Raw genomic sequence first — 27,237 nt, 5'->3', positions numbered from 1 at the left:
AGGCTCTGCCCTCACCCCAGCTCACCTCCAGACCTGCCCGCACCTTCCTTCCCTGCCGCCCTCTCCCTCCGTCCGCCCCGGGCACCAGCGTGCTGCCCCGCCGATCACAGGCACCTGCCATGAAATCGCTGGGGTGATGCCGGGGATTTTTGGCCACAGCGTCACACAAACGTTAGGCGCCACACCTGAGTGGCTGCCGATAAAAGGTGCGAGTTTCAGAAGGATTTATTTACTGCTTCCTGCAACCTCACCCAGGGATTCCTGGTGGTAAACTCTGGGTTATTTAAAAGGCAGGAGTGGGGAATCAAAACAGCCACACCAGCATTGCGCATTGCCTGCCAGCAAGTTTTGGTGTTAATGTTGGGTCATGTAATTTTGAAATACAGCCGTGCGTGTAGCACGAACCTCATAGTTACGGCCAAACAACTTGCAAGCTCTCCTTTGTAATATTTTCTTCTTAGGCGGCTCTTCCGGGCAGTTGCAGGGATTTCACTGCTGAAACTTCATCCTGCTGCTGGCCCCAAAATGCCCTCCCTGGAGCGTTGCTGCTGTCCTGTGGCACCTTCCTCAATGATACTTCTGCCCTTAGCCTGGAAATGAAGTAGATACCAGCTACTGCATTTCTGCTTCTTGTTTTTTCAGTTTATGCACCCCATTAATAACCAGCCAAATCCAATCACTTCTTACCATGGCTCCTGTTCCAGTAAAGCTGACCTGCCATTGAAATGAGCCTGGCTTGCTGTACCCACTGTTTCTCTTTCATGGGCATACACTGTGTTTTCCCATAAAATTGTGATTTGTGTGGGCTTGGGTCAGGTTAGTACCTTCCCCATTAATTTTCTGTTTTCTATGCTGGATGCTTTTTCTGCAGAGGTGGTCATTTCAGAGAGATCGAAATAATTCCGTGTCTGTTTCTCAAGTTTTTCCTTGTTTTCACTTCAACTTTCAGACCACTGTGAACAGCAAACATTTGGAAATGAGGTGAACCACTAATTGATAGCTTTCCCCAATTAGACTTGGAAAGTTTATACCAAACGAATAAAATAGCAACCCAAACTCAGACTATAAACAATTCACTCGAGGGAACAGCTCCTGAATGAAGCTCAACCTCCCCGTCTGGAGCAAAAGCTGCTTTCCCTGCCCTGCCGAGTTACTCCTCGTGCTGGGGCTCACGATAGGGCTTTGCCACCATGTTTGAGGATACATTTAAACAGGCACGCATTATTAAGCACTTTTTTTTTTTCTCAAAACACATTCACAGAGGCTGTGAAATGCTCCATATTGGGAAGCAGGCTCTTCTCTGGCACCCGTGGAAATCTTTTACTGCCTGCCGGCGGCCTGTGGTGGCAGGCAGGGAGGAAAACCAGGAGGGGATCAAGTCTGTTAAGTCATTTCCAGGCAAATATGCAAAGGTAACAGAAAAATAAATTGCTAATCTTCACTTTAATACAAAGAACTTTTTTCCTCAAGGGTTGAAAAAGTAGATGAGAGAACTGGGAGTTGGGAAAAGTGAAGCATTTTGCAGTTTTGCTCCAAGGAAGGGACTAACCTCTAAGTTACAGACTGGTTTCTGCTGATCTGCTGCCACTTTGGTTGCTTCACCACCAGGAACGAACACCCCTGTTTTCAGCTGGGAACCCCAAAGCAGGAGCGTCAAATGGAAGATGTGTGCGGATGAAGTGAACAAAACAACAAGGAAAGGACCTGTGGTGCCCAGTGGCAACGGGCACAAACTGGAACACAGGAGGCTCCATCTGAACATCAGGAAACAGTTTCTCACTGTGAGGGTGGCCGAGCACTGGCACAGGTTGCCCAAAGAAGTTGTGGTCTCCTTCTCTGAAGATACTCAACAGCTGTCTGGGCACAGTCTTGGACAACCAGCTGTGGGTGTCCCTGCTCGAGCAGGGGGGGCTGGAGCAGATGCCCTCCAGAGGGGCCTTCCAACCTCGACTACTCTGTGACCACCCTGAGGACATGCTAATTTTACCTCGGCTTGAGCAAAGTGGAAGTCTGGTGGAAAGACTAACTCCTGGGTTTTGTTATGACATCAGCTTCAGGACTAAAGCTTCACAGGGGCTTACAGATAAAGAATGAGGGAAGAAAATACACAAATTTTAGTGAGCATAAACATTAACTGCCAGATAACTTCCAAAAACAGATCATCAGAAGATCAGCTGGCCTGTGGGCCCCAGGCTCTTCAGGAGGGAGTTTCTTTGGGGCTCAGCGTTTTGGGGAGACAGCCGGAACAGGGCCGTGCGCTGGGGAAGGGGCAGCCCCTGGGAGCCCCTGCCCTCAGCCCTGCTTACCCAGCCTGCTCTCTGCAATCAAATGACAGCCTCCTCAGAGGGTCAGTAAGAGGAAGAGGAGCCATTTATTTTCTGTCAGCAGGGGGAATTGCTGGGATGTAGCTCAGGCCCCTTTCTTTCTGACCGGGAAATGGGTGGCACCTGCCACCATCAGTCAGGAGGAAGGAGCCAGCTCCTAACCAGAGCTGTCCCACACCTACGCACAGAGCTGGCAAAAGGCAGAACCTGCCTTCTTCCATTCTCAGAACAAAGGCATCAGGTTTTTCCAGACCAAAAACCTATTCATCAATATCATGTAGCGGCACAGGCTGTGATGGCCGTCTGTTGAAAAGGGGGAGAGTCAGGTCCCAGCAGGCGTGCAGCCAGGCTCTGGGGCTGCACCAAGCCTCTCATGCAGTTTCCCGGTGCCACGGGTGACCTAAGCTCTCCGTCCGTCTCTTCAGCCTCTCTTCCTTCCGCTGATAGGATGCTAATCACTGCTAAGATTTTTCCAGTTGAGCACAGGATTGTGCCGTAGTCATTTGAGCAAGCCCCCTTCCTCCCTTTAAAGTTTTCCCATGCTTAATTTTGACTTTGTACCAGTAGGAAATGACAAGTCATGCCACTTTTTTTCTTTCCAAGTATTTCATACTACTTCATTCTACCTAGGCGCACAGCGTCTGAGCGGGAAAGCACAATGAACTCATGAAGTATTACCAATAGGAAGTGACATTTTTCCTCCTTTTGTTCAGTAAATTCCCTATGGAGTGCAGTTTTAAAATATCGGAGACATTTTATTTAAAGACAGGAAGGTTGCGTTTTCAACTTAGATACATTTCTGATTTAATTTTCTGTTCAGCTGAAACCAAGTCTGACTAGTCTGAACAATTTTCAAGTGAAGATTGCCAACTTCTAAAGAAAAATCTTGAAACTATAACCTTCAGTCAAGTGCTGGTTCGAAACCATGCTTTAACATCAGAAAAATTAACACAGCATTTCGCTTAGGAATTGTGTTCTTCATATGTGTCAACTGCAAGAGTCTTTCAGGAAAACAGCCGTTTTCGAGCTTGTGCTTCACAAATTTGCCAGCACAGGTAGCAGCAGAATTACAGCTCGGGCAGGTCTCTTCTGATGGTTGGAGGGTGACCTTTTCCTTAACAGGGAACTGAAGGTCTTGGATGGAGATCGATTTTGGCTTTATGTCCACACTTCAGCAGCGCTTTTCTTCCCAGGGCCAGCCTCATCTGGTGCCTACGTGCTTTAAAAAAGAAGGGGCAGACTTGCAGAGGTATTTTGAAAGCTCTCTATGCCAAAGTGTGCCAGACATCAGGTGCTGTTGCATTACCATCAAGAGGACTGCTCCTAAGGAAACTAACTCTCAAACCATGAATATTTTCACTGAGATACCAGGCACTTGTTTGCAAATAGGTTTCCAGACCCCCCCAGAGCAGAGAGAGACCCTTCTTTCACATCTCTATTATAAGTAACTGCATCAACTGGACTCAGGTGAGCAGAACTTAACCCCCTTGTAATCGGGATCACTGTTACCAGAGGAATGGGGTTTATTAGGGAAAGGTTGGGCTAAGGAAACAGCAGAAAAGCCTCAAGAACCTGTGTTTAATTTTTGCTTTGTCCTGCTCAAGCTATTAATAATACTCCTATTTCTCATAATTAGACCATGTTCTCATGTAATTTATGTGCTGCAACACACTCACTGGCTACAAGCACCATGTCCTAATGCAGGTGTTTCTCCGTGTTATGCTGCTTCAATATTTTTGTCCTTTTTTAATATTCCTTAACCTGTGTATGGCAATTGATCCCAAATTACAAAGAAAAATAATCCATAACATAACTTAAAACTATGGAAGCTTTTAAACGTGTTTTTCACAGAATGATTTACAGACATTCAAGGGTTTGAAACTCTCCTTTTATTGCATATATTTCTTCTTACTTTACAAATAATTATATGCACTGATACAAATGTTCCTTCACAGAAGGTACATTTCTTTTTTTAAAAAAAAGGGCTAGGGTGTCATCCAAAATAAGCCATTTATTGTTCATTAATATAAAATGTATTCATATTTCTAGGAGGTGTCATATCCAAACCACTGTTCATCCAAATTTCTTGTATGATCTGCTCCCTGCGCTCTATCCTTTCGGCCAGTTCTGCTGCCTCTGTTGAATTATAACCTGAGTAAGAAGGTCTGTAAAGTCCTGCTATCTCATCCTGGATGTCTGAATCGGAGGAATCTTCCTCCTCCTCCTCATTCTCACTGTTCTCATACGCTCCGTCACTTTCTGGCACTAAGTGATCCTTCTTTCTTTGCAATTTCTGGAAGTCACTCGAGCACGACACACGGATCACCAAAGCGCACAGCGTGAAGATTAATCCCACGCAGACGCTGGACACAAACAGGAGAGCAGCTCTTTCAAGGTGATCTGAAAGCAGAAAGCCAGCACTTCAACACTTTACAAACTCTGCCAAAGCCTAGCTACAAAGAAAGCTGCCATTTCTGAAGTGCCCTGCATTACACAGCTCTAATGGTGGGGTGTGCTTGGGGGGAGGCTTTTTCTGTCATGCACCAAAACCACCCTGCCCTTGCAGGCTGACTGCTGATGTCTCGGCCTCTTCAAATTCCTGTGCAAAAATCCCAGCCTCTTAATAACATTATAAAATAACAATATTAGCCCCTCTTTTTATTAGCAGCTTACTAGCATTCTGAACCAGCTACCAGAAGCATATTCTTTTTATTTTCCAGCCATCCTGCCAAAATGGGCCTTACCCTCATGAAGAGGGGGCATGGGAAGAGCAACTCCGGGCTGCACAGAGCCACAGCAGCATCTCCAGGCCAGGCTGGGCAGGGAGCATTTTTCTTCCTTGTCATAGTCTGAGATCACTTCTCAGTATAGCAACAAGTGAGACAGATGTGGAAACGGCCTTTCTTCATGATGTGATGTTGTAAAGTCCAACCCTGGCTGCTTGGGGTGTTGCTTAGAGGTCTCAAGGGTGGTGGGGTCTGAGGGTGCAGGGAGAGCTGCTGGGGGTGGCAGCCGGGTGCCACTGGTAGGGAGTCTGTCCCGACAGGCCACAGCTGCCCTTCGCACTGGAGGGGGAAGCCCTTGCAAAGGCTGTGGGACAATGCTCAACTGCTGCGTGGTTCTTGCCATTTTTTAGAAGCGCAGCAATCTTAGCTCCAGAATCGCTTCTCAATGTCAGCCTTTGCTCACTTCCAAAACTTGTGACTTCTCCTGTGGAGTTAGAGATCTGATGACCACAAATTTATTTGCCTGAACGAAATTTGCCTTGGTGTTGCCAAGTCACAAAACCTGCCATGTCCATACCAGAGATGGCTGGGTTTGGTGTTTGTTGTTTTTTTAATGCCCCTCGATGATCCTTGTATGTATGCAAACCAACATTTCCAAAAATGGATGTCTCCAGCACTGCTCCCAGATCAGGACCAGGTTTTCAAAAATACTGAACAACTGACAGTCCTCATTGAAAATACTCATTAAAAAAAATCTTGGCTGCAGTCTCGAAAAGAGTTTGGATCCTTTGAGATGGAAAATATTCTATAAATATCAATTATGCTGTGACTGTCCCATCCACAAGACCATGATTATATTGTAATAATATCATTACTATAAACATGGGATTACCAGCTGTGACCTTCTGAGGTGATCCTCCCTTTTCCCGAAGTGCCACAATCTTATGAACCAAATGGTCTCAGCCTCATTTTCCTACCTCTAATGTATGCAAATGTAGCCAAGGAGTTGCTAACGATAGTTCCATCTTTCTTTGGAAGTCTTGATTCCTTTGGGTCAAGGTCAACACCTGTGACACGAGGAGGGAAAGCAAATTCAATCCTATTACAGATGATGGAGCTACCAGGCTGATACTCACCCAATAACTTTGAAACTAACAAGTCCATCTAAAACACAGGCAGGCCAGTGCTGTGCCGTAGGAAACTTGCAGAACATTAGACCAAACAATGTTTGATAAATAAAAAAAATTTGAAATAAAGTATAAATAACAAAGTATTGAAAACATTGAATATCTAGAAAATAGCAGAATTATATAAAAGACTCTATTGCCAAGTGAAACCCCTTGCCTATTCCCATTAAGCTTTCTGAAATAATTTATTTCCATTGAGCTTCACAACTCTCAAATGGACTTCTAGCACAATCACCGCAGTACACTCCCATTACTGATGACAGCAAATACACGTTAGCCACATCATTAATTTGATTTGCCTTTAAGAGCAGGTATTGGTATAACTCTGAAAGACTTTTCACCCTGAAACAACTGCAGTTTCATAGCACGCTGGCCATGGGTAGGTCTGGATGGGTCACTCGTTTCACAGCGGTGCTGTGACAGCAGGAACGTGCTTGCATAGGTCCCGCCCTGTGCCCCCTCCAAGGGGAAGCGCAGCTGTTTCAGCAGGGTTTCCATTACCTCCTCCCACCTCCCTCAGACCAAGCCCTGTAGTGGGAAAACGTCCTATTATTTCAATCAAAGGAGCGCAGCAAACTGTACTTTTTTGATGGTACGTACCATCGTTCTGTTTGACGGAAGACCTGTTATTGGTGACCAGGGGGTTGACAGCAGTTAGGATAAATTTAGGAACTGAAAAGACGAAAGACAAATTGTGCACTGTTAGTTTTAGAAACCAGATCCCCAGTTAATTACCAATCCCACTGCTAACCCTGGTTTTATTAATTGCGTTTCTGATGGTGGTATCAAAGGGACTGGAGCTGCATGGCACTGGAACGCTGTGGCATGGGATGGTGGCAAAGAGCATGCTGCTTACAGGGTTAGCACTGTGGGGGGCAAGGAAAACGAGGTGGGAAAGGGAATAAAGTAAGTGGGAAGAAGACTGAAAGGAAGATGGGGTGGGCAGGGAAAGGAGAAAAGGTCAAGTGTGGCAGGCAGAGCAAGCCTGAGGGATGGGATGCACAGGTAGAGAGCCAGTAATTTTCACCTAAAGATCAGTGAAACACCAGATAATGCTGCAATTTCTTCCTAGGGACTGGTAAGGGCAGCTCTGGACCTGTGCCTGGATTCACACCCCAGCTTGTGTGGAGCTCCAGGAACATCACTGCAGCTGCATACAGCGTGGGGACCTGCCCCCTTGTTTTCTGCCCCCCTTGTTTTCCACCCCACAAGGGGTGTGCCAACCAGTGGATAGGAAACAAAATTGGCCTACGCATTCAGGCCTGGGCTACAGTCAGATGCTAAACTGCATCGAGGTACTGTTTTCGATGAGGATAATTCACTGTAATTCTCAGAGAAATATTTATAGTCTTGTGTGAGATCCTCTGCAAAGCCTCCGAGACAAATGGACCTCCTCTCTCTCGAGGAGGAAGGTGCTCAGGATGGGAAGAGATGCGCTGGGTGGGAGTGGGCTGTGTCCTTCTCATTTCATTGGGGTTTTTTTTCCCTTGCTAAATTTTCTCACTCTTCTTGAAATAATTAAAAGAGCTAAAAGCAGGTGCATCAGGCAGATATTGAGAGTTCACTTATTCTGTATTAGATGAATGGGCCTTTCAGATACCCAGATCTTGGCACCTGTTCCCTGTACTATGTGAAGGCAGATTGATTGATTTTCAGACTGATGTGAAGGGGGAAAAGAAAAGGAAGAAATCTCAGGTATGAAGCTCACCTCTATCCCACATAGAAACATTTGCCAATAAATAGCATTAAAGAAAGTTAAATGGAACAGAGGAGACTGAGGTTTGGGGCTTAGCATAGTTTTCATTTGAAAAACAACTAAAAATAGCACTTCTTTCTGAGCAGAACTTTTCTGTGTGGGCTCGAAGTCATAGCTGTTTCCTTTCCTGATGAAGGAATTTTTTTGAAACTCTTAGCTCCTGTTTGCAATAGAAGGCCAAAAGAGATAGGGGAGAATGAGCTCATTTCTATTTTGGCTTGTACCTCATCGTAATTCTGAACTGTTTTCCAGCAGCAGAATATTTTTGTTGGTGCATGAGGCAGACAGTGAGCAGGCTGGTTTGTTTTCAGACTGCACGCCAAATTTGCAGGCCTGGTTGTTATGAACAACGTGCACGTGTTATGAACAAAGTCCCGAGAGGACGCGCTGTCCCCAGCACCTTTGTGTGACCTGAAGCTCCTGTCGCATGACCTGGTGCCCATGATGTTCCTTCTGCTCCCATTCCAGGGGGAACTTCCCAGGGCTTTGCTTGCTACAGGACTTAATCCCTTCCCTGTGGCTTCCCATTGGGTTTGAACGGCTATTTAATATGCCATACAAATACCTGTTGTAGGGGGGTGCGTAATTCAAAATGGCACGGACAAAAAAAAGCTCCTGACTGCTTGCATTGTTAATTTTCGTTATGGCTTCATTTCAGACATGAGGACTGTAACTAGGATAGGCAGCATCAGGTCGCTGAACAGAATAACTGGTACTAGCATGAGGAATTTTTATCAAGATAATCACATCTATGCTACAACTTGTGCCAGAGCTACTTTTTCAAGTAGGGTTGGAGTCAGTCACCGCAGGCTGCCAAAGGCAGCCCACAGACGGGTTCTGAATGGCATCCAGGGAGTGCAGATACAATGCAGGGCATCGGGACCTGTGTTTCCCGAGGGAGGCTCCTGAAGCCCAGCCTCAGCAAAAGCCAGGAGATGTCACCCCGTGCTGACATGAGACGATGTGGAGCGGGTCATTGGGGGCACTGAGACTGCGAGAAACCAGCACCTCCTGGCTCCTGCTAAGTTTTTACCAGCAGGAATTAATGGCACAAATAAAAATGCCACCTGCCAGACACACTAGCCCTGAACGGTTGCTCACCATGTTCCTGACCATGGTGGAAATACTTGCAAGTGTGGCACAGCCCTCAGAGAACGTAGTCAGCTCTGTTGTGCTCCTGTCACTTCAGGGAGAGGCCTATTTACCCTATCTTGGGAAGCATCAGGTTAGCAGGGATCTTCTAGTCAGGGAAAAGAATGTAAAATGTCTTTCTGGAAAATGCCCAAACTCTTCCCATGTTCACTAGATGATCTGTAAAATAATTAGACCTGCAAATCATTGGCTAATGCTTCAGATTGCACAGCTCAGTGGGATTTGGCAGAAGAAAAAGTCTTCAAAATGTGCCAGCAACACACAAGAACGCTATTTATTACCCACGTGTTTTTGCAAAACCACTTCACTAAATAACAGAATACATAACCTCACTGCAAACAAACATACTCTGGTTTTCTAGTACACAGATACACAAGCAAGAACGATCTGCCATAATCATCTTTAATTAAAGAGAATGCCATTAACTCATTCATAAAGTTACTACAGCATGAAGGCAACTGCACAATAATATAATGTATTAGTGCAAAGGCAGATCTCCAGCTCTCTTCAGCAATATAAAGCTGAATTACTGCAATGGCTCTCACCTGACAACTAACTCACAGGAAGACTGAAAATCTCTCATGCCAGCAAGGAAGTAGCTGGGGTTCATTTTCCTCTGATCTCCAGGTTCATGGTGATCTGGTAATCAATCCTATACTGCTGCTTCCAAAAGCACGTCTCATAACCTGTGCCCTTTGACCACTACTCGCTAGAGATGCAGCAAAAGGACTGTATGATACGTCCCCATGGAGCTACTGCTGTGACTCCCTGCAGACCAGAAAGAGCCAGAAAGGAGCAGGACTGGCAGCTTTCCAAGCGGTGCACAGTAAGCAGAGCGGTAACTCAGTGAAAAAGCTTTTACATGTCCTCCGGTTGAAGCGGAGGCGTGTTAGAGATAATCAACCCTGACCCTCACCCTTCCACCCCACAGCTAGGCAGCAGCAAACAGAGCCTGAGGAAATCTGTTTGAGGCTTAAGAAATGTGCAGCCATTCCTAAAAATGTGCAATGCCAAAATAAGGCACTAGACTGAAGTTCTGCAACCACTCTTTTCTCACCTTTATTGATATTACACTTTGCTGTCCCATGGCCTTTTTTTGAGAAAAAGAATTGTGAATTCTGCTTTCCCCCAATGTAAAAGTATTAGTCTATGGTAAAGAACAGGGAAAACTGTTTCCTCCTGTGTGAGGTATGAGCTGAAGTGGGCTTCAGTCCTACAAGGGATGTATAACCTCAAACGTTTACTTTTAGCAAGAGCCTGCCCATGACAAAGGAAACCCCTCTGCAAGGCTGAAGGCTGTAGGTGTACTCATGTGAATCAGATTTCAGGACTGGGCTGGTACACAGAGCTTCAATTATGCTGGACTGTTTTACCTGCACTGATAGCAGGCAATGCCAGGTTATTTTTCCTAGTTCTGTTGCAGGTCAATTCTGTAGAACAGACTCTTATTTTGATAGTATTTCTCAAAATATTAAAAGACGTACTTTATATTTTATTGACAATTTTGTAAAAATGTATAGCAAAAAATGCCTTTATGCCTAAGTTTACGTTAGGTGCACCTCTGCCCATGAGATTGTTCCATTGTTTTGGTTCTCCTTGTTTGGCTATGTCGTAAACCTCCTATGTTAAAAGGAAGGGGAGATTTAGGAAGCCTCTGGGTGCTTGTGTGTCTCCATATGAGTGCGCCATTTGGCATTGTTTTGCTTTGCAAGCAGAATAAGGGCCTTAAAATGATCATGCATTTGCTCTTACCACATGCATAGCTGACGCTAAGGTATTTTGTCACTCCAGGTAGGCACGGACTTCCAAAATCCCGGCTAGTGACCATGATTTTGCATCTCTGTTTCCCATAACACCTTTTGGATAAAACGTCTAGCGCCGTGTAAGACAAACAGTCTGAAAGAAAAATACATACAATAAATATATAACACCGGTGTTATCAAAAATTATAGCTGCTACATGCACAACTAGAGATACAAATCTGCTACTGATTTCAGACATGTGCTTGCCTAAGCAGGATTACAGAATTAAATATTAAGATTTGTTAATGCAAGGAAGTCAGCCACAATGAAAATGTGAACTTGTAGCAAGGTAACTACCTCATGCTGACTTCCAGCTGCATACTAAGGTTGCAGTAAGATTCGTGACAAGCTCCAAATGAGGTGCCCAATATAAGACTTCTGTGTTCCCTTCATGATGACTTGCAAAAAATAAGCACATCCAAATAGCTCTCCATTTATTTCATCTCAAGATGAGTGTGCAAATAAAGGGAGATGCAATGCTGTTTGCAGGTCTTTCTCCTAGTCCCTGGGTTATTGAAATGATTTGACTGGATGCCTAATTTCAGTTCCAGTCAGGTGAGATCAATTTTTGTGTGTCACAACAGCTAGGGCTACAGTGAAGTTCAGTGTATTAAAGGCAGCTTTTGATTTATTATGCCTGTCGCTGGTAGGAGCCATTCTGCCATGGCAAAGAGGGCAAAATGGGCTCAATATTTAACTGGGGAAATTTTTGGCTTCTTCCTCCTGTACCAAATGCCAGGCTGTTCTAGTAAGGCTGCCACCACAAGCCAAGTTTGCATGCCTAAAGCAACCTCAGTGGCATCTACACTGCACTGCCTTCACACCTGACTACACGAGGTAATCGACATCATTTTCAAAGCAGCCTTAGCTACCCCTGACTTTGTGCAGATGAAGAGAGTCCAGATTGCTGAACTTCCCTCTCCCCGTGAACTGAGCAAGAAGCATGTGCTGTGCATGAAAACCTGCAGTGCTGACATCTATGCTTGGAGCTGGGATTTCTTTATTCAAGACTTACGCCTTCTACCACAATTTATAAAAGAATAAAACTTGATTAGTAAGATTTAGCACTGAAGTTGAAATTATTTGAGTTTGAAATTATATGAGGGAAAATGTGTGTGTCAGACAAACTTTAAAAAAACTGCTTGAAAAAAACGTCTCTAGATGTGATTAAATTCCCGGTATCCACATGTGCTAAACTCCAAGCCACAAAGCAAAACCACCTCTTAGTTTCAGTTCGTAAGCAGAAATGACAAGTCTGGAGTAGGTATTACTTTTCTGAAGCTGTCTGCGTCCAGTCAGCTTTACCTCATGCATTTTGTGACTCTGTGGATGACAGGATGATAGGTACTGGAACAGGTTGCCCAGAGAGGTTGTGGATGCCCCATCCCTGGAAGTGTTTAAGACCAGGTTGGATGAGGCTTTGGGCAACCTGGTCTAGTGGAGGGTGTCCCTGCCCATGGCAGGGGGGTTGGAACTAGATGATCTTTGAGGTCCCTTCCAACCCAAGCCATTCTATGATTCTATAGGTATTTCTCACTCTAGTCTTCCAAGGCAGGGACACTCTAGAGGTCTGAAAACATACTTCTCTAGGCATGAAAACAGTCCTTATTCCAGTAATAAAACTCAGACAAGGACAGCATCTTGTTGTCTTCCAACTGCTGAAGCTCATTTGTGCCTCTTTAGAGGAAGGAGAAATAGTGCTTGCAAAGACACTCCAAAGGTTTCCCACATCAGTCTTGTTTGAAAAGAAAGGGGAGGTTTGAGACTGGAATTCTTGACAAAGAAGATTCACCTTTAATATGTGAAAATGGGGCAGATTTGTGATTTTTAGAGTTAATCCTCTGACACCAGCACTAAATAAGTCATGTACTTAAGTAGAGCCATCAGGACATACTGGGCTGATTTGCTTTTCTAGTAAAGGGCTTGTGGGTTACCTTTGGACAGGGATTTTTGGGAGAGCAACTCTTCCTTTGTCTATTTGGAGACCTAAAATCCTAATGCCCATATGTTCCAGGAGGTTGCTGGGCAGGCAGGGAAAGTTGACCTAAAACATCAAGTAGTTCTGATTAAGTAACAACTTGGCCGTTTTAGTTTCCCTCCGTGGTGATTTTAGATGAGTAAGGACATATTTGGGTGGACATTTTAGGCAGCCAATAGCTTATTTTGGCAAGTACGAAAACAAGAATATCAGGAGGAATTATCAGCTGAATCATAAATGAATGGATTGGGAGCACAACAGCAATCTGGCAAACTGAATTATGTTTTCTACAACATTTCCTGCCCTGGGAGCTACTCACAGTGTCTTAAAAAACAGGAGGCTGTTGCGCTGATGGTTTTCTTACAAATTTAGTGATACAATGAGTACATGTTTCATTTTGCCTTTGGTAGATGTTTGCTTATGTTTCTGTGGGAGTTAATAGCTCCTTATCATCTATATTCATGTTGGATTTGGCTCCTCTAACCTGAGGAGCCGGTCGTCATATGCCCGCAGGGTCTTGGCAGGCCAGTTTTTGGAGAACTTCCCAAAGGCTTGCCTGGTGTCACAGGTGAGTAAATGCAAACCAAGGCTGGCTTGCCTTTGCAGGGGACCACAGATGTTAACTGGAAAGACCTATAACAAAAACCCCCTATTTAACAGCTTCCTGTGTCTAACAGGATTTTCACCTTTAGTGATTCAGTCAAAAACTGTTCAAACTTTTTCTCTCTGGTTTATGTGCATCCTTGCTATGTCCTCACTAGCCCTCCTGGCAGCTACAATGCCAGCTGAGCAATGATTTCAGCTCGAAGGAATTCTGTGCATTCAGTACCAAAGGCCGCTTTTTCAATGTCTGTATCTTCATCTTTATAATTAGCAAACAAGCAGACATTACAGAAGTGTATATCTGCTCCGAAGTCAGAGGAATCAGTGTGTGCCAAAATGACATTCAAGCTAGTTTCAACCAAATTTGCTTGGGGTCTAATAGCAATCCAGCTGCAACAACGCAGAACTAGCGCTAGGAATAACTTCTCTTCTGTCTAGTCAAGCACCTTACTGCCGTGTCTGAATGAGGACAGCATTTCATCAGTACCGCATTTTGAGTACATGAGTGAATGGTCTCACTGAACGGTCCCAAAGAAATCACCAGTCAGGAGATGAGATAAACATAAATATGCAATGTGTCTTCTTTCTGAATATCTAAGTAATGTTTGACTATGCATACACGTCCTGGTTTTGGCTAGTACAATATGTTTATGGGGCTTGTTAAATTGGTACCATATGTTTAAAATAAACTGGCTGTTGAAAGGCACGTTCCCGGTGTGCTAGAAGGCTGGTGGCATCCCACCAGCAGTGGCAGAGAAGGCAGCAATGTGCGGCTGGCTGGGAAAACCCTCCACTCTTCACGCCTTTCTGCCAAAGTTGTGTGTTACACACCAAGACTGTTGGTGGATCTTTTGAAACAGACACTTATATGGATGGCATGGAGACACGGGTGTCAAGAAGAGGTTCTTAATGCCATAATAAACTATCAAATGTGACTGCAGCTATTTAACAGTTAGAGTAGAAAGCCTTGTTTCTGGAGGAAGGGCTCTTTCAGCTCCCTAATTAGCTTTGTTTAGGAAAGTTTTGGCATGCAAATGACATGCCATAAATCATGCAGGCTTTAATGAGAAGCAATTTGTCTTCTGGTTTCTTAAAGCTTCTCTCAATTCAGACAGGAGGAGCTTTCCTTCCCTTTCTTTCCACCCTGCCACACAAGACCTGCGGGTGACAGAGCAGCCGGAGCGCCTTGTGCCAAGCTCTGGCAGCAGCACACCGTCCCACCCTCTCCAAACATTACTAATTGCTGTCTTCTCCCACATCACCATGCACAGGGTGAGTGAGCCTCAACACATGGTGGGAAGGGAGGGGATGCGTCTCAAATGTAGATATGCATGACATAAAAACTAACCTGCTGGTGAAAGACCAGAACATCCAAAAAAGAAACCCCTCCGCAATTTGTTGCTCCAATAATGGAGCCCAGCTGCTTCTTGCTTTCATCCCAAACTGCTGGCTTATGCTGCTTTCTGGGCTGTGCCTACTCGCAAAAGAATAAGGAGCTTGCTTTTAAAATCAACTGAAAGCAAAGATTTCACACTACCAAATCGGGATGGCTTGTGCTTTGTGGAGCCCAAATATCAGCTCTGGGGATAAGAATTGACAAGGGGAAACTATGGAGTTTGGAGCAAGCTAAGGCTGCAGACTCCTAAAGAATGTTACCATAATAATATGGTAATTTATGCAAGAGCATGGCACACAGGGTCCTGCCTATGCATCAGAAAAGGGCCATTTGAACCGCTGATTCTAGCAAAACCACAAAATATGATCAGCAGCACTTATGAAAAGTGTTGCTGGTACCTTTATATTCCATGTCCAAGTATTGACAGTAAACAAGGCAGTAGTAAAAATACTACTTACTGCCAGCACAGGCCATTCCTTAGAAGTGAATACAGCACTAAGGCTTTCTGAAAAGCTGCATCCTCTCTCTCCCTCTCACTGCAGTGCCTGTTGTGAGGCCTTTTAGCCTGCATGAGATTAGGCCATTGCTTGGATTCATTTACAAGTAGCTTCAAGTTCAGAATTCAGTCTGTAAGTATTTTGCACCAAAAAAAAAAAAAAAAAAAGTCTTTCTGTCCTTCTTGCATGTGCATATGCAGAGTGGGGGATCCACCTGCCAGCACAAACACCGAGGGCAAGAGACAAGTGGAGCTCCACGCTCGCTGGCAGCAGCAGGAACCAGACTCCCTCTGCTCAAACACTCATTGCTTTGCTTTGCACCATTTGGGTCTGTATGAACACAGGCAAGAGTTCCTTGGCTTATTTTAGACACGAGTGCCAAGTGCACTTTTCCAAACAGTTCAAAAATCTAAGCTAGAAAAAACTATACACAAGAAAACCCCGAACTGATAGTAAGGAAACATTAATGGATGAAGTGATGTGTGTCTGAGAGTGCTTCTCAGCTAAGCAGCTACTTCCTGTCTGAGCAGCTACTCACCCAAATGTGACTTTCCCTGTTCATCTCAGCAGAAATTTAACTGGACTCTAAAAATGGTAGCTGCCCTCTTCTTCCCTTCAAACTATAGCTTCTCATCCTGTCACTGCTTAGAACATCTGTTCTGCTGGGGGAGCATTGGCTTGACAAGATTTGTTGGGGCCAAGGGGTGCAATGGCTCCTACTGGCATCTTTTGGGGCCCAAAATACTTACTAAGCTTCCCGGTTTGCTCAGGCTGACACGGACAAGGAACTTTTCATTTCTGATATCTGCACACAGAGATAGTTGACTTAAGGATTTTTGTGATGGAAGCAAAATTAAACAATTTTATCCTTACTTTTACACCTCTAAAATTCAGTTGACTGGTGTCTCTCACACCCAAAGTGGCAAGGCACTAGCAGTAGAAGCCGCAAAGGGAGAGGTCAACCAACCCCACATCCCTGAGCCCTGGTCCTGCTACAGAACAGTGCCTCTGCATCTGCCCTGCTCACGCTACCCCTCTGCCTTCACAGCTGGAGCACACTGCTCTCTCACGGTGTCCCCGTAAGAGGTCCTATGCTGTGTTACTAAAGTACTGCTCCGCAGCCCCAGGTTTCTTCCGTTCAGGAAACTGCCACTTGCATGACAGCCCGCAGGGCTTGTGTTTGAAATTAGCCCTGTAGTTAGCTAGGCAGATGATGCTCAGGAATGGAAGGGCATACCCAGGCCTTGAACCAGATATACTTTCAGTCTAGAAAGGACTTAGTCACCTTCTCTGTAGCAGCTCTCAGCTACAAGCTTTTGCTTCTTTCCCCAGCAGAGGACTGGGCGCAGTGTTTCTGTTAATTGACTAAGTGCTCCTTGAAGTGGCTGTACTTCAATATTCAGCATTTCCTAAGTTTTAGACAACTTACATGGTTGTGTTTTATGGCACCTAGAAGTCTATAGCTACCATGAACCTTACAACTCCAGTGTGTAAGCACTTCCAGATCTGCGTAGAGCGTTTGTACCTTTATTTCATTTACGTCTGCTCTCAAGAGACTTATATCAAGGACTAGCTCACACTAGGAGGAGTATACATCTCTTAATAAGAGAAAGAAACCAAAAGCTTTTCAATCACTGTTAGTGAATAAGAGATGTAGGTCCTTTGAATTGTCCACAATGCTGATACTACCAAAAAAAAAAAAAAAAAGGAATCACAGTATCACTGTTATATAACAAAATCATGACGCCTTCTTGGGCTGGAAGGAACCTCGGGATTTTGGAAATCTCTTTCTTGCCTTGCCAACACCCCTTCTTCTTAGCTGAATGCCATTTCACTGGGAAGAGGGGATTAGGACAAAACCCAGCCCCAGGGTATGTCATGCCATAGTGCAAACTGCAATGAGAGCGCCTGAATTCTCCACCTCCTCTCTCAACCTCCCAAAAGCGGGAACAGGTAGAAGAGGGGGCTGTGCCTGAAAGGACCCTACCTTCCAGCAATGAAGACATGCAATTCAGGGCTCTGCTGGTCATCAGTGCTCGAGGGAACGCATATCTGACCAGCCAATGCACATCCAGGTGAAATTTCTGGGAAGGACATTTTAGTGTTCTAGCTTGCAAGTTGCAGCTAGAGGCAACCCACTACCAAGCCTTTTTTCAAGTACTTTCATGTATTAGCAAGAGTAATTTATGATTTGAGAAGTGTTTGTTGACCTGAATCTTCCTTGTATTCTCTATGGTAACCTGTTCTGGCACAACTCTAACTTCTTTTGACCAATAAATTTTCTCTTTCCTCATGCACATGTTAGTACAAATATAAAAGAGATAATATGTCAGAAAAGACAACAACTCACACAGGAACAAACTGCCACAGTTTCCTGCTTTGGTGCTGTGCACAATAGATTCCTCTAAGCAGAACTATCTGCTGCAAAACTGCACCCAAAAAACTTTTAGTTTTCTTCTGAAGTTTTTGATAATCTTAGTAAAACAGGGAAGTTACTTTTGGTAAATTCTGTACAGTCTTAACAGTGCCAGTCATCTGAACAGCTGCGGAAGCAGGACACTGTTTGGAGTTTTTAATTTTCCTGCAATGATCCAGAGATCTTACAATGGAAATAATTCCCTGTGCTTCAATGAACTGTGTTACATATGGTAGGAGCTTACTTTGCAGAAGAAACTTTTCCTGAAGGCAAAATATCCTAAAATGCCTGGAGACAAGATTTTATGCACTGCTTTTTGAAGTGGGCAACAGTGACCACTGATAGGAATGAATGGCCCTGATGACAAGTCGGAGAGCAAGACCAGAGACATGTAAAAATATCATGTTTCAGTATGATGGTGAAAGTGATGAACAACAGGAAAAAATATTTTATAGTGATCTTATATGGAAATTTCACATTCTTTGACAAATCTCCCTTCTCTCCCAAACTGCATCAAGCAAGATGAGTTGTTCTAAGCACAGCTTTTTGTTTCTGGTCATTTTTAACAAAAGCAAGAGACATTCTGAAATGAAAGGTGCAGGTTACACATATAATTAGGTATCAGTCTTGGGACTGAAGTAGTGCTGTCTTATCAGCTATGGTACACATTAGAGAGTTTCTTGTACTCAGCAGCTCAAATCTTTACCAGATTCAAATCTTTCCTTTATCTGAATGATAAAGGGACTTGAATGTATGTTCCCATAACCTGCGTGGGCTTTTCAGTTGGCTTTGTCTTGTGCTAAAGCTGCTCCATTGCCTACGGTATGCAAGACTTAACCAGACCAGAAGACAACTCTACTGTAAAGGTTTTATCTAGCAGGGATGACACCATGATGCCATCGCTCTTCTTCCTCCTCTGTATTGAAAATGGCACCTAATTTACATTATTAAACTGGCTCAGAAAACTAGTTCCAAGAGGAGGCAGTTTATGCTAAATGTTGAGCTGAGGCTCAGGATCCTACAAGTGCTCTGAGGCCACACAGATATCACCAACACCAGAGATGGATTTATAAACTCTATTTCCTATATGGAGAAGAGCCTTTATGCTAAAGAAATTTTATGTTTTCCTGTGTTCTCTTTGAAGCAAAGCTCCGGAAATCCATCAGCCAATTTGACAGCCTGTTCACAGAAAAGCAGTAGTTCAGAGTACATCTGTCTCAGTCCAAAGCTGCTGTTTGCCATTAATTGCTTATTAGCTATATTACATGTAACATGAGGTCACCAAAATCTAGAGAAGTATCTAATTAATTCAATACCCAGTACTCCTAGCAGGACCATATCAAGTATGGATAGATGCAAAACTCTTGAGCTCAACAGAGACTTCCTATACTTGTCGTTACGACTTACAGATGACTTCTCTTCTGCATAGTACTAAAAAAACGCCTCACAGTTTCCTTGTGATGCAGTGAAAGAAATAGGAAGGCTCAAGCATTGCCTTTAGGTTGAGATGCACAAACGTGGGTAGAAACAGCAATGGATGTGTGTTGGAGCAGGTTTAGCTGCAAACATATACAAGTACCGTGGGCTCTGATTCAGGAATGAAGAGCAGCTGAAGTAAGTTTTCTAAATTGTCTCAAATCATTAAAATCATGTTGACATTCAAATTACCATTGTTTTCCCTGAGAGGAAGTTACCCAGACATTTAAAAAGTCTAATCATGCACCCGCTCACATCTGTATGTGCTTAAATAGCTACATAAATAAGATTTAAGCTCGAGACAGGTAGATCTGGAGTCAATTGGATTTGGCTCCTAAATGCGAAGTCTTTTATGATAAATGAATGTGTACTCCCAAGCCACATAGGTGCTTTTGAAAATTATACTCACTGCAGAGGGTTACTGGTACCATGCAGGAAGAGGCCAAGCACTTTCATGAAGTAATGGGAAATCCATACAAGGATCTACCTTCTCTAGATCTACCTTGTGTTTGTCTCGGGTTTTATGCTCTCTCCTGTCACCACAGTTTTAGGTTGCTTTATAGAACACAAAACCAGCAACAGCCAGGGTGTTGCTCAAGAAGTGCTCATATGCAGGAGGCCACAGCAGAGAGTTTATTGCTGATGCAAATTCTTTCTCTATTTGTACCGGGAAACTGTATCCAGTAAGAAGAGTTTGCAGCCTTCTGACCTGTGAACTGTAAGGGCTGACATTAGAGGTCAGTGATGTCCAGAGGTGAATGAAGTGCAAGAAATAAGTATGATAGCAGCCTTTCTCAATCAACTGAGCTATCTGTGCTCTGCCTCGTGTCACATACTGCCACCACCAGCATGACGGATGCATGAGTCTGTCAGAAACCTGCTAAAATGTTTCCTCCACAGAACAGATAGGCACAGCTAGAGTCTGGGTAAAGGACCACACAAGATAGCCAGTGTGAAACACAGACCTGGCAATTTTAAACAGATTCTTGTCTGAGAACAGGTTACAATTTTCAGCCAATACATTTTTAATAATATCTATATAACTAAATAGAAACGTTGGCTTGCAGACAAATGGCTTTTAAGACTAATTATTGATCTCTTCTTGATGTTCAGAGATGCTTCTTGTAGATTTCACTTGTAACGTGTTTCTTAGGAGTAAAGTTCTGCCTTTGCACAGGGCTGGCATCGGTCATGTAAGTCCTTCCCTGTGTGGTAATAAGGGATTTGAACAGCACACGTATATTGTGCTGGCCTTCTCCATGGCATGAAAATTTACCTTCATATCTTCAGTGTCAACCACTGAACATACTATTCATGCAAGCATCAAGCACCCTCACAACCACATGCTTCTATAAATTTAGATATTTAGTGACAAAAAGTGAGTTGTAAGTCATTAATCATACACCAGCTGAGACTATACAGTGAAGTCAATGACTGGTTATCAACGCAGACCATAGAACTCCTGATTGTGTTTTGGGTTCTTTGACCTATTTAAAAGGGAATGGTCTGTGCTTGAAAGTGTTCACAGTCTGACCAAAGTAATATAAATATTACAGCAACATTAATATATTGTTTATATATTAATTACTAATATAGTGACATTAATATTATATATTAATATATATCTTGGGATGGACCTCTACTAGTAAACCAGCAGCATGTTTCTGGCACTGCAACGCAGTGCTCCACTCTGATAAGTATGGTCCTTACACCCGCCTGGCCTCGGCCAACAGCATCCTCTCAACAGCTCCCCAGCACAGCCGAGGATCTAGCACAGGCCAGGGAGCAGCCCCAAGCAGCAGTCTGCATGCAGTCATCCTGCTTTGGAGGGTAAGAGTTCGTACTACACAGACAGAACATTCCTGCCTGCTGGACTTGGTGCCAGAGAGAAGTCCCAGGCACATTTAATTCTCTAGTATACTACCACAGTCTTGGAGTCTGGTCATACAACAGCACCTAAAGCAATGGACCCTGACCTATGGACCCTATCCTTACAGTCTGCGTTTACGGCAAGGAAGACCTGGCAGAAACAGAGATCGGAGAAGGAGGTAACAGTAAGACAAGGTGTCGTGACACTCAGGTTGCCTAAGCATTGTCAGAAGTTGGAGGAAGAAGAGAGGCAAAGAGCTGATATTTAGTATACGTCACCTAAGTTCAGCCGACAGAAGAGGTTTTGATGTTAATCATACTAAGGATTGATTAACTACATGAAAGTTTATTACTTTACTGCATTTCTTACTCTATGTCTCTCCCTCATACTGGGCAATTTGTTTGAGTTTCAGAAATAAGCTTTCTTATATTTCAATCACTGGTGCTTTCAAAATGCCATTGCTCTTGCACCTGAGTTTTCTCCCCGTCTGTTTCCCCTCTTCTCTGTGCACCTGCTTGGAGAAGGTCTATCAACAGCATAAAAACATACCAAAGGGGGGGCCGCGCTCCACTTCTGTTGAGCAGACGTTCTCCTCGTGTGCCCGTCTGCCATAGGTGGCAGAGTAGATGATAAGGAACTTGGACTCCTGACAGTGGAGTTTCAGTTCCTGGTTTTCACATGCTGATTTGGTTTTGTATTCAGCTAAAACAGAAGCAAATAACAATATGGTAGCATGAGGCAATTTACTCGGCTGGACTGTTAATAGCAAATAGCAGCATGACGGAAAATAGCTTTTCTGCAAGTTCTGTTGCAAGTGATATGTGGCACTATTACAGTCAGAGACAAAGCCAATAGCAAAGCGGAGTGTTTCCTCCAACTGAATTGCTCCCATATGACTATCTAAAGCTCTCCGGCTCCTTTTCGAAAAGAATTAAAAAGCCAACTTTTGCCAATCTCCTCTCCCAGTGGAACAGCCTCCCCCCTTCCTGCCTGATTTCCTGGCTTGCTTTCCATCGCTGCTCAGTAGGAGAAGCCTCATCCTTTCCTTTTGTCTCTCCCCAGGACAATGTTGCATTCTACGCCTTCTTCAGATGCCCGCCTGAGTGCTGAGAGCCTCCGACCACTCATCAATCATGGGGATAGCTGGCATCACCCGGTGCCACCATGTACAGCACCGAGCGAGCGCCAAAGAATGGGAGGCACAAAGGCATGGGGATGGGCCACGTATCCGGAGCCAGACAGTGCTCTCAGCTGTATTTGCACGGCTCCACCAAGGTCAGTGGGTTTCCCTGGGCGTGACTATCCCGCAAGGGCTCATTTGAAAGTTTTGCTGACAAAGCAATGTGAATCAGGCGGCTGAGAAAAATACACCCCCTCCCTTTCTCAGCTGGCACAGGCACACTGGCAGTGCTCTCAGCTCAGAGGTGGGGAAGCCAGTGAGATCGTCTTCCAGACAGCATGCTTTATCCCACCTAGGGAACCAGTTAAAATCTGCCATCTGGCCAAGAAGGTCTCTCGCTGGCCTGATCAGCCGCTCTGATTGCAGCATTTTACCGCTTAAGTCTTCCTGGTCTAGGTACGGTGGCAAACCTTTTTAATGCAGACCAGGCCAGGGAGAAGAGTGTATTCTGCTTCATTTTTTTGTCTTTCAAAAATGTGAAAACAGGAAAAGGAGGTTCCTGAGCTGAGCAGGAGAAAAGGCAAACCTTATTGTTACTGAGTGGTATCCCTGTGAGCAGAGCGTGGGTGTTGGTGCTAGGGGAACTGGAGAGAGAAAAACCTCCTATCTATTCAATAAAGAAAACATTATTGTTTCATTTAGAATAGAACAGATTAAAAAATGGGTTAATGTTCTTGGTAGTAGTCCAGTTTCTTCCATTTGAGCTCATCAGCAGTCACAAGTTTAAGTCTAAAAAGAGCGATTTTTAAAAATACTTGACCTGCTGCAGATTGCTACTTCTGCAGAAGCACCTGCCATACCGTACACCCATGAGGATCATGCCAAGAAAACAGGCCCTGACCCAAGGGCTAACAGCCTAAAGCAGGGCTCTGTGTCTGTACGGCTGCACTCCGTGCTTGCTGGAGAGGCTATGGAAGTACAGACAACAGAAAAAGCCCCACAAATGGCATAAGACAAAGGTAAGAATACAACAGAGACCTCTGCAGAGATACAGCAACAGAGGAAAATGCAATATTTCTAAACAGATGAAAAATTAAAGGAGTCAGGCAATTGCTTAAGTGCCCACTTGAAGGCAAGGAGATTGTAAAATATACTTAAAGTTATACTCAAGTGATTTCCTGAGTAAGGATGTTTTCCATAGTCAAGCCTAACAGTATTGGTATCTTACCTACAAATATAAATTTCCTGTCACATGAAATCATGTAATTTGCACTGGAACTGGACTATTCCTCAGTTCTGAAGGCAGCACTTGCTATTAAATACACTTTTCACCAGCTTTTGAATATCTGTGATCTGGATTTTACAAAGTAGCTCATTTCCAGTGGGAAAAATATTAAGGAGCTTATAAAAGTAACAAACAGGATCTCAATCCACTTTTGATTAGTAAAAAAAGATTCCGAATTACACAGACACAGCTATGATATTGAAATCCATCTACTATTAATCATGCAGTAATTGTAATAAGTAAACTATAAGATAATAAAACAGATTATAAAATCATAAATCATAAAAATGTTAAATTTCAGACATATTTTTCCCCTGATGATTGACCCAGTAAATCTCCCTGAGAGTTCTTGTGTCAATGCTTTGCCAAAGGTAACACCTGCCTACTGCATTACCGTACCTCTGCTCTGACTTCCATACTCTGCCTAAACTGGCCCTTCGGTTTGCTTGCAACCCCTGTTCCTATTCTGCCAATGATGTCTATCTTAATGCTCTGATTAAAGAAGATCTCTTTTGTGCTTTCTCCTTTAGTTGTGGGATGGTATTTCTGAGTTGGCTGGTGAACCTACCCATAAATCATCATTCAACTATTTTCTTTGGGACCCATTTCAGCCACACTGGAGATTAGCTGCCAAAAAAAGCTGAGCCCCCAGGCTACTGGGGCTTGTTCTCATGTACAAGAGCAACAAGAAAAACAATTAAAAACCACCAATAAATGAAACCTCATGATGATTGTCTTAATCTTTCTTACACTTTTCTCATGTTTACAAAGTGCATTCTCTTTGAGGCAGGATTTGTCCCTGTACATATCAACGTCAATTACCTGCATAGAATACAGGTGATTCTACAATGAAATTCTGTAATAAAATTAGCCACACATCCGTTATTCTATAAATGGGAGGTAGTAGCAGAGGGTCTTTGAAAGCTTTGGTCCTATCTCCTTAAGCATTTTTGCATATTCCTTATTATGATATATTCTTCATTATTTGGATCCTTAGCCCAAGCATCTGCTTTTGCTGTTCAACTCTATCTTTCTAATATTACATTATCATTGCCACCTCTTTAAAAATAATTGCCAAAACATTTTTCCTTTCTAGTCTGATGTCTGACATCTGACTCTGCCAAACTACATCGGTCATTAAATTGGCAGCAAGCACACTGAAGTTGTAAACACAATGGAGAGCTCAGGTAAAGCAGAAAAAAACAATCTGCTATTAATCTGAGTCTCAAAACTTCACACGGATTTATGCAAAGCCTTGTGCAGTGGCATTTTAACCAAAACAAACAACAAAACACACACACAAACACATTTGCCTGATGTGGATTACTTACTAGGTTTGCATTTAAAGGAGACAAGGAGGAATTTAGTGGTCCCTGGACACTGATCAGGTCCAAAAACCCGACTATTGACAAGGAGTTGGCAGGATCTCAGGTTTTGGCATTCATCCAGTACTTTCTAGAACAACGGGCAGAAAAGGATAGGCTTGAAAACAAGGTATGAAGCTATACAGCAATGAAAACACTTAGTTGTACTTTGTTCTATACAGGAGATAAATCATTCCTTCACAACTTTTTGGCTATAAACTTGTAAGAAACATCTGTACCATTGGATTTAGGCCACATCCCTACTGGACTTTGAGTCATGGCCAAGTTTATGGGAACACATCCATCACAGTGGTGCCCACGGCAACTTAGGATGTTACCAATTTGCTATTGTTTGTCCCTCTTTTCCCTCTGCCCCCAGCCAGTTGGCCAGATCTCGCTGTGTGCCACCACAGCCTCGGAGGTGCTTGAGACTCCCCACAGAGCCCAGAACAAGTGGGAGCACGCTCACCCCCTGGCCTTTTCACTGACGTGCCTGAGGCACTCACACACTCCTGATGATAGCATTTATGGGAGTGCAACGTCCAGATGAAGCACAGTAACTCAAAAAGATGTCTTTTCAACCATTTCATCTCGATCCACTTAGGTTTACCTGATCATGCTCTGTAATACCTTCACTTGAGACTTCTGATGACTTGATGTGACCCCTAGCTTTAAGCCATAGATAGGACTGCCTGCTTAAGGGGCACTTACTTCTTGCTTGCAGTTACACGCATTATCAGAAATTTACTTGACTTGCCACTTGAAAAAAATTCCAGAATTGGTTTGATCACATAGCACAGATGTGCTTGTCTATCCTAAGTCTGCTTGTCTTTTTGGGTTTTTTTTAAATGCTCTTCTAAGACTATATCTATTCCAAATTTTTTGGCCCAGCAATATATCATTGTTCTTACTTTGCTGCTTCACTGGGAGTGGCAACAGAAGGAGTATAATAAAAAAGTCAGAAGTGTTATATGCAAAGGGTCATGTGGGCCCTCTCCAAGTTCAGCAAAAGGACTGAGTACTCCTAGTGCTCACACTGGTGTTCCCACTTCACCAGTGGTTTCAGAGCTGTAGCTACAGAAAATAGGAAGACATTGCCCAAGATGAGTTTGAGTCTGGTTTTTAACAGTCACAAGACAAAGCACCTAAAAAACCCCAGTTTAAATGCAGCAGGGTACTTATGAAATTCCTGTTCACCTTCAAAGCCCAATTTAGAAAGGGCTTTCTATATGCTATTTTTGGATAGTCTGTGTTGTTGTGCTCAGGATTCTTGATGTTTAAAATCACAGCAGGCTGTGATCAGGAGGGCAATGTCTCTGGGTCACCCCACTCTTAACAGGAGTAACTGTAAGACACCTTCCTCTGATAGCTTTAAGTACTCCCATAAAATCTATGGGAATTTTTGCCTTGTTTCTCATCAGAAGGGGTCTCAGTCATACCAAGAGGCCAAATCACAAATTTACCACTGTGATAGCACAAGCTGCACTCTTGTTTCCAGGCTGAGAGAGTTGGCAGTGGCTGAATCTCTCCTGTCATCCCTGGAAGCCATCCCTCCCAAGCAGAAATGATACACATTGGCAGCACATTGCAGTGATCCTATAACACTCTTGCCTTTTTGTTTCCATTGGTAGAAGAGGAGGACTTGCATCCAACACTTTTTGAGCATTAAGTGCACTCTAAAGAGTTTAAAAGGGAAGGAAAAGCATAGCAGACTTAATTTCATCAGTCAATTCTTTTTTTACAGAGTTGCAAGTCAAACAAATAACTCCTTCTTAATTGGGATGGTTCTGGAGGCCAGCAAAACAGAGTTATGTCTTTAGCAAGTGGAGACAGCAGTCGCCTACTGAGTCACCTTCTGTTTGCACCTGAGCTGAATCATCTCCTGTGCATCTGTTTGTATTTTCTCCTATTTAATGCAAACAGCAGTCGCATTTTCTATCATGTTGCTGTGCAAAAACACAGAGCCACAAAAGCCAACAATGATACTCATAATGAGATAGCACTGGGCTGTTTATATTTTGAGACAGATCTAAATTTGCAGTGATCCTTTTAATAGGAGGTCGCTGTAAAAAATGCCTGTTATGCTTCCTCAGGACTGCAGGGTAGCATCATGCCCCATTATGCAGACTGCAGATGCAGTTCCAAAGGGAAGGGGAGGAGGGATGAGATCACTGGTGCTGTGTTCTAAGAAATTAGTTTACAGGATGTGTGTCTTCTCCTTGACAGAACCGGAACTCCCTGAGATGCAGAGCATTCGTATCACTCATGTTCGTGGCCTCTTCAAA

At 43.7% G+C, this 27,237-nt stretch overlaps 1 protein-coding gene across 3 annotated transcripts in view; it reads right to left on the bottom strand.

The window, feature by feature from the left end:
- Window positions 1–3,244: 3,244 nt before the first annotated feature.
- Window positions 3,245–27,237, bottom strand: part of EVA1C (eva-1 homolog C) — a 41,080-nt gene continuing 17,087 nt past the window's right edge. Inside the window, exons 3-8 of one of the 3 annotated variants that reach the window (XM_075770653.1) lie at window positions 24,920–25,043; window positions 21,733–21,885; window positions 10,898–11,041; window positions 6,838–6,909; window positions 6,028–6,117; window positions 3,257–4,724 (exon numbers count right to left, since the gene is read on the bottom strand). In XM_075770653.1, the coding sequence (XP_075626768.1) occupies window positions 4,336–4,724; window positions 6,028–6,117; window positions 6,838–6,909; window positions 10,898–11,041; window positions 21,733–21,885; window positions 24,920–25,043 (972 nt within the window). In that variant the 3' untranslated portion in view covers window positions 3,257–4,335. Of the gene's footprint in view, window positions 4,725–6,027; window positions 6,118–6,837; window positions 6,910–10,897; window positions 11,042–21,732; window positions 21,886–24,919; window positions 25,044–27,237 lie in introns of all 3 variants that reach the window. The other 2 variants (XM_075770675.1, XM_075770664.1) reach the window with 2 other exon arrangements.

Source organism: Balearica regulorum, chromosome 1 (assembly GCF_011004875.1).
Source record: "Balearica regulorum gibbericeps isolate bBalReg1 chromosome 1, bBalReg1.pri, whole genome shotgun sequence".
NCBI lineage: Eukaryota > Metazoa > Chordata > Aves > Gruiformes > Gruidae > Balearica > Balearica regulorum.
The sequence above is the reverse complement of the archived record's forward strand: the minus strand, read 5'-3'. Positions and strand labels throughout refer to the sequence as shown.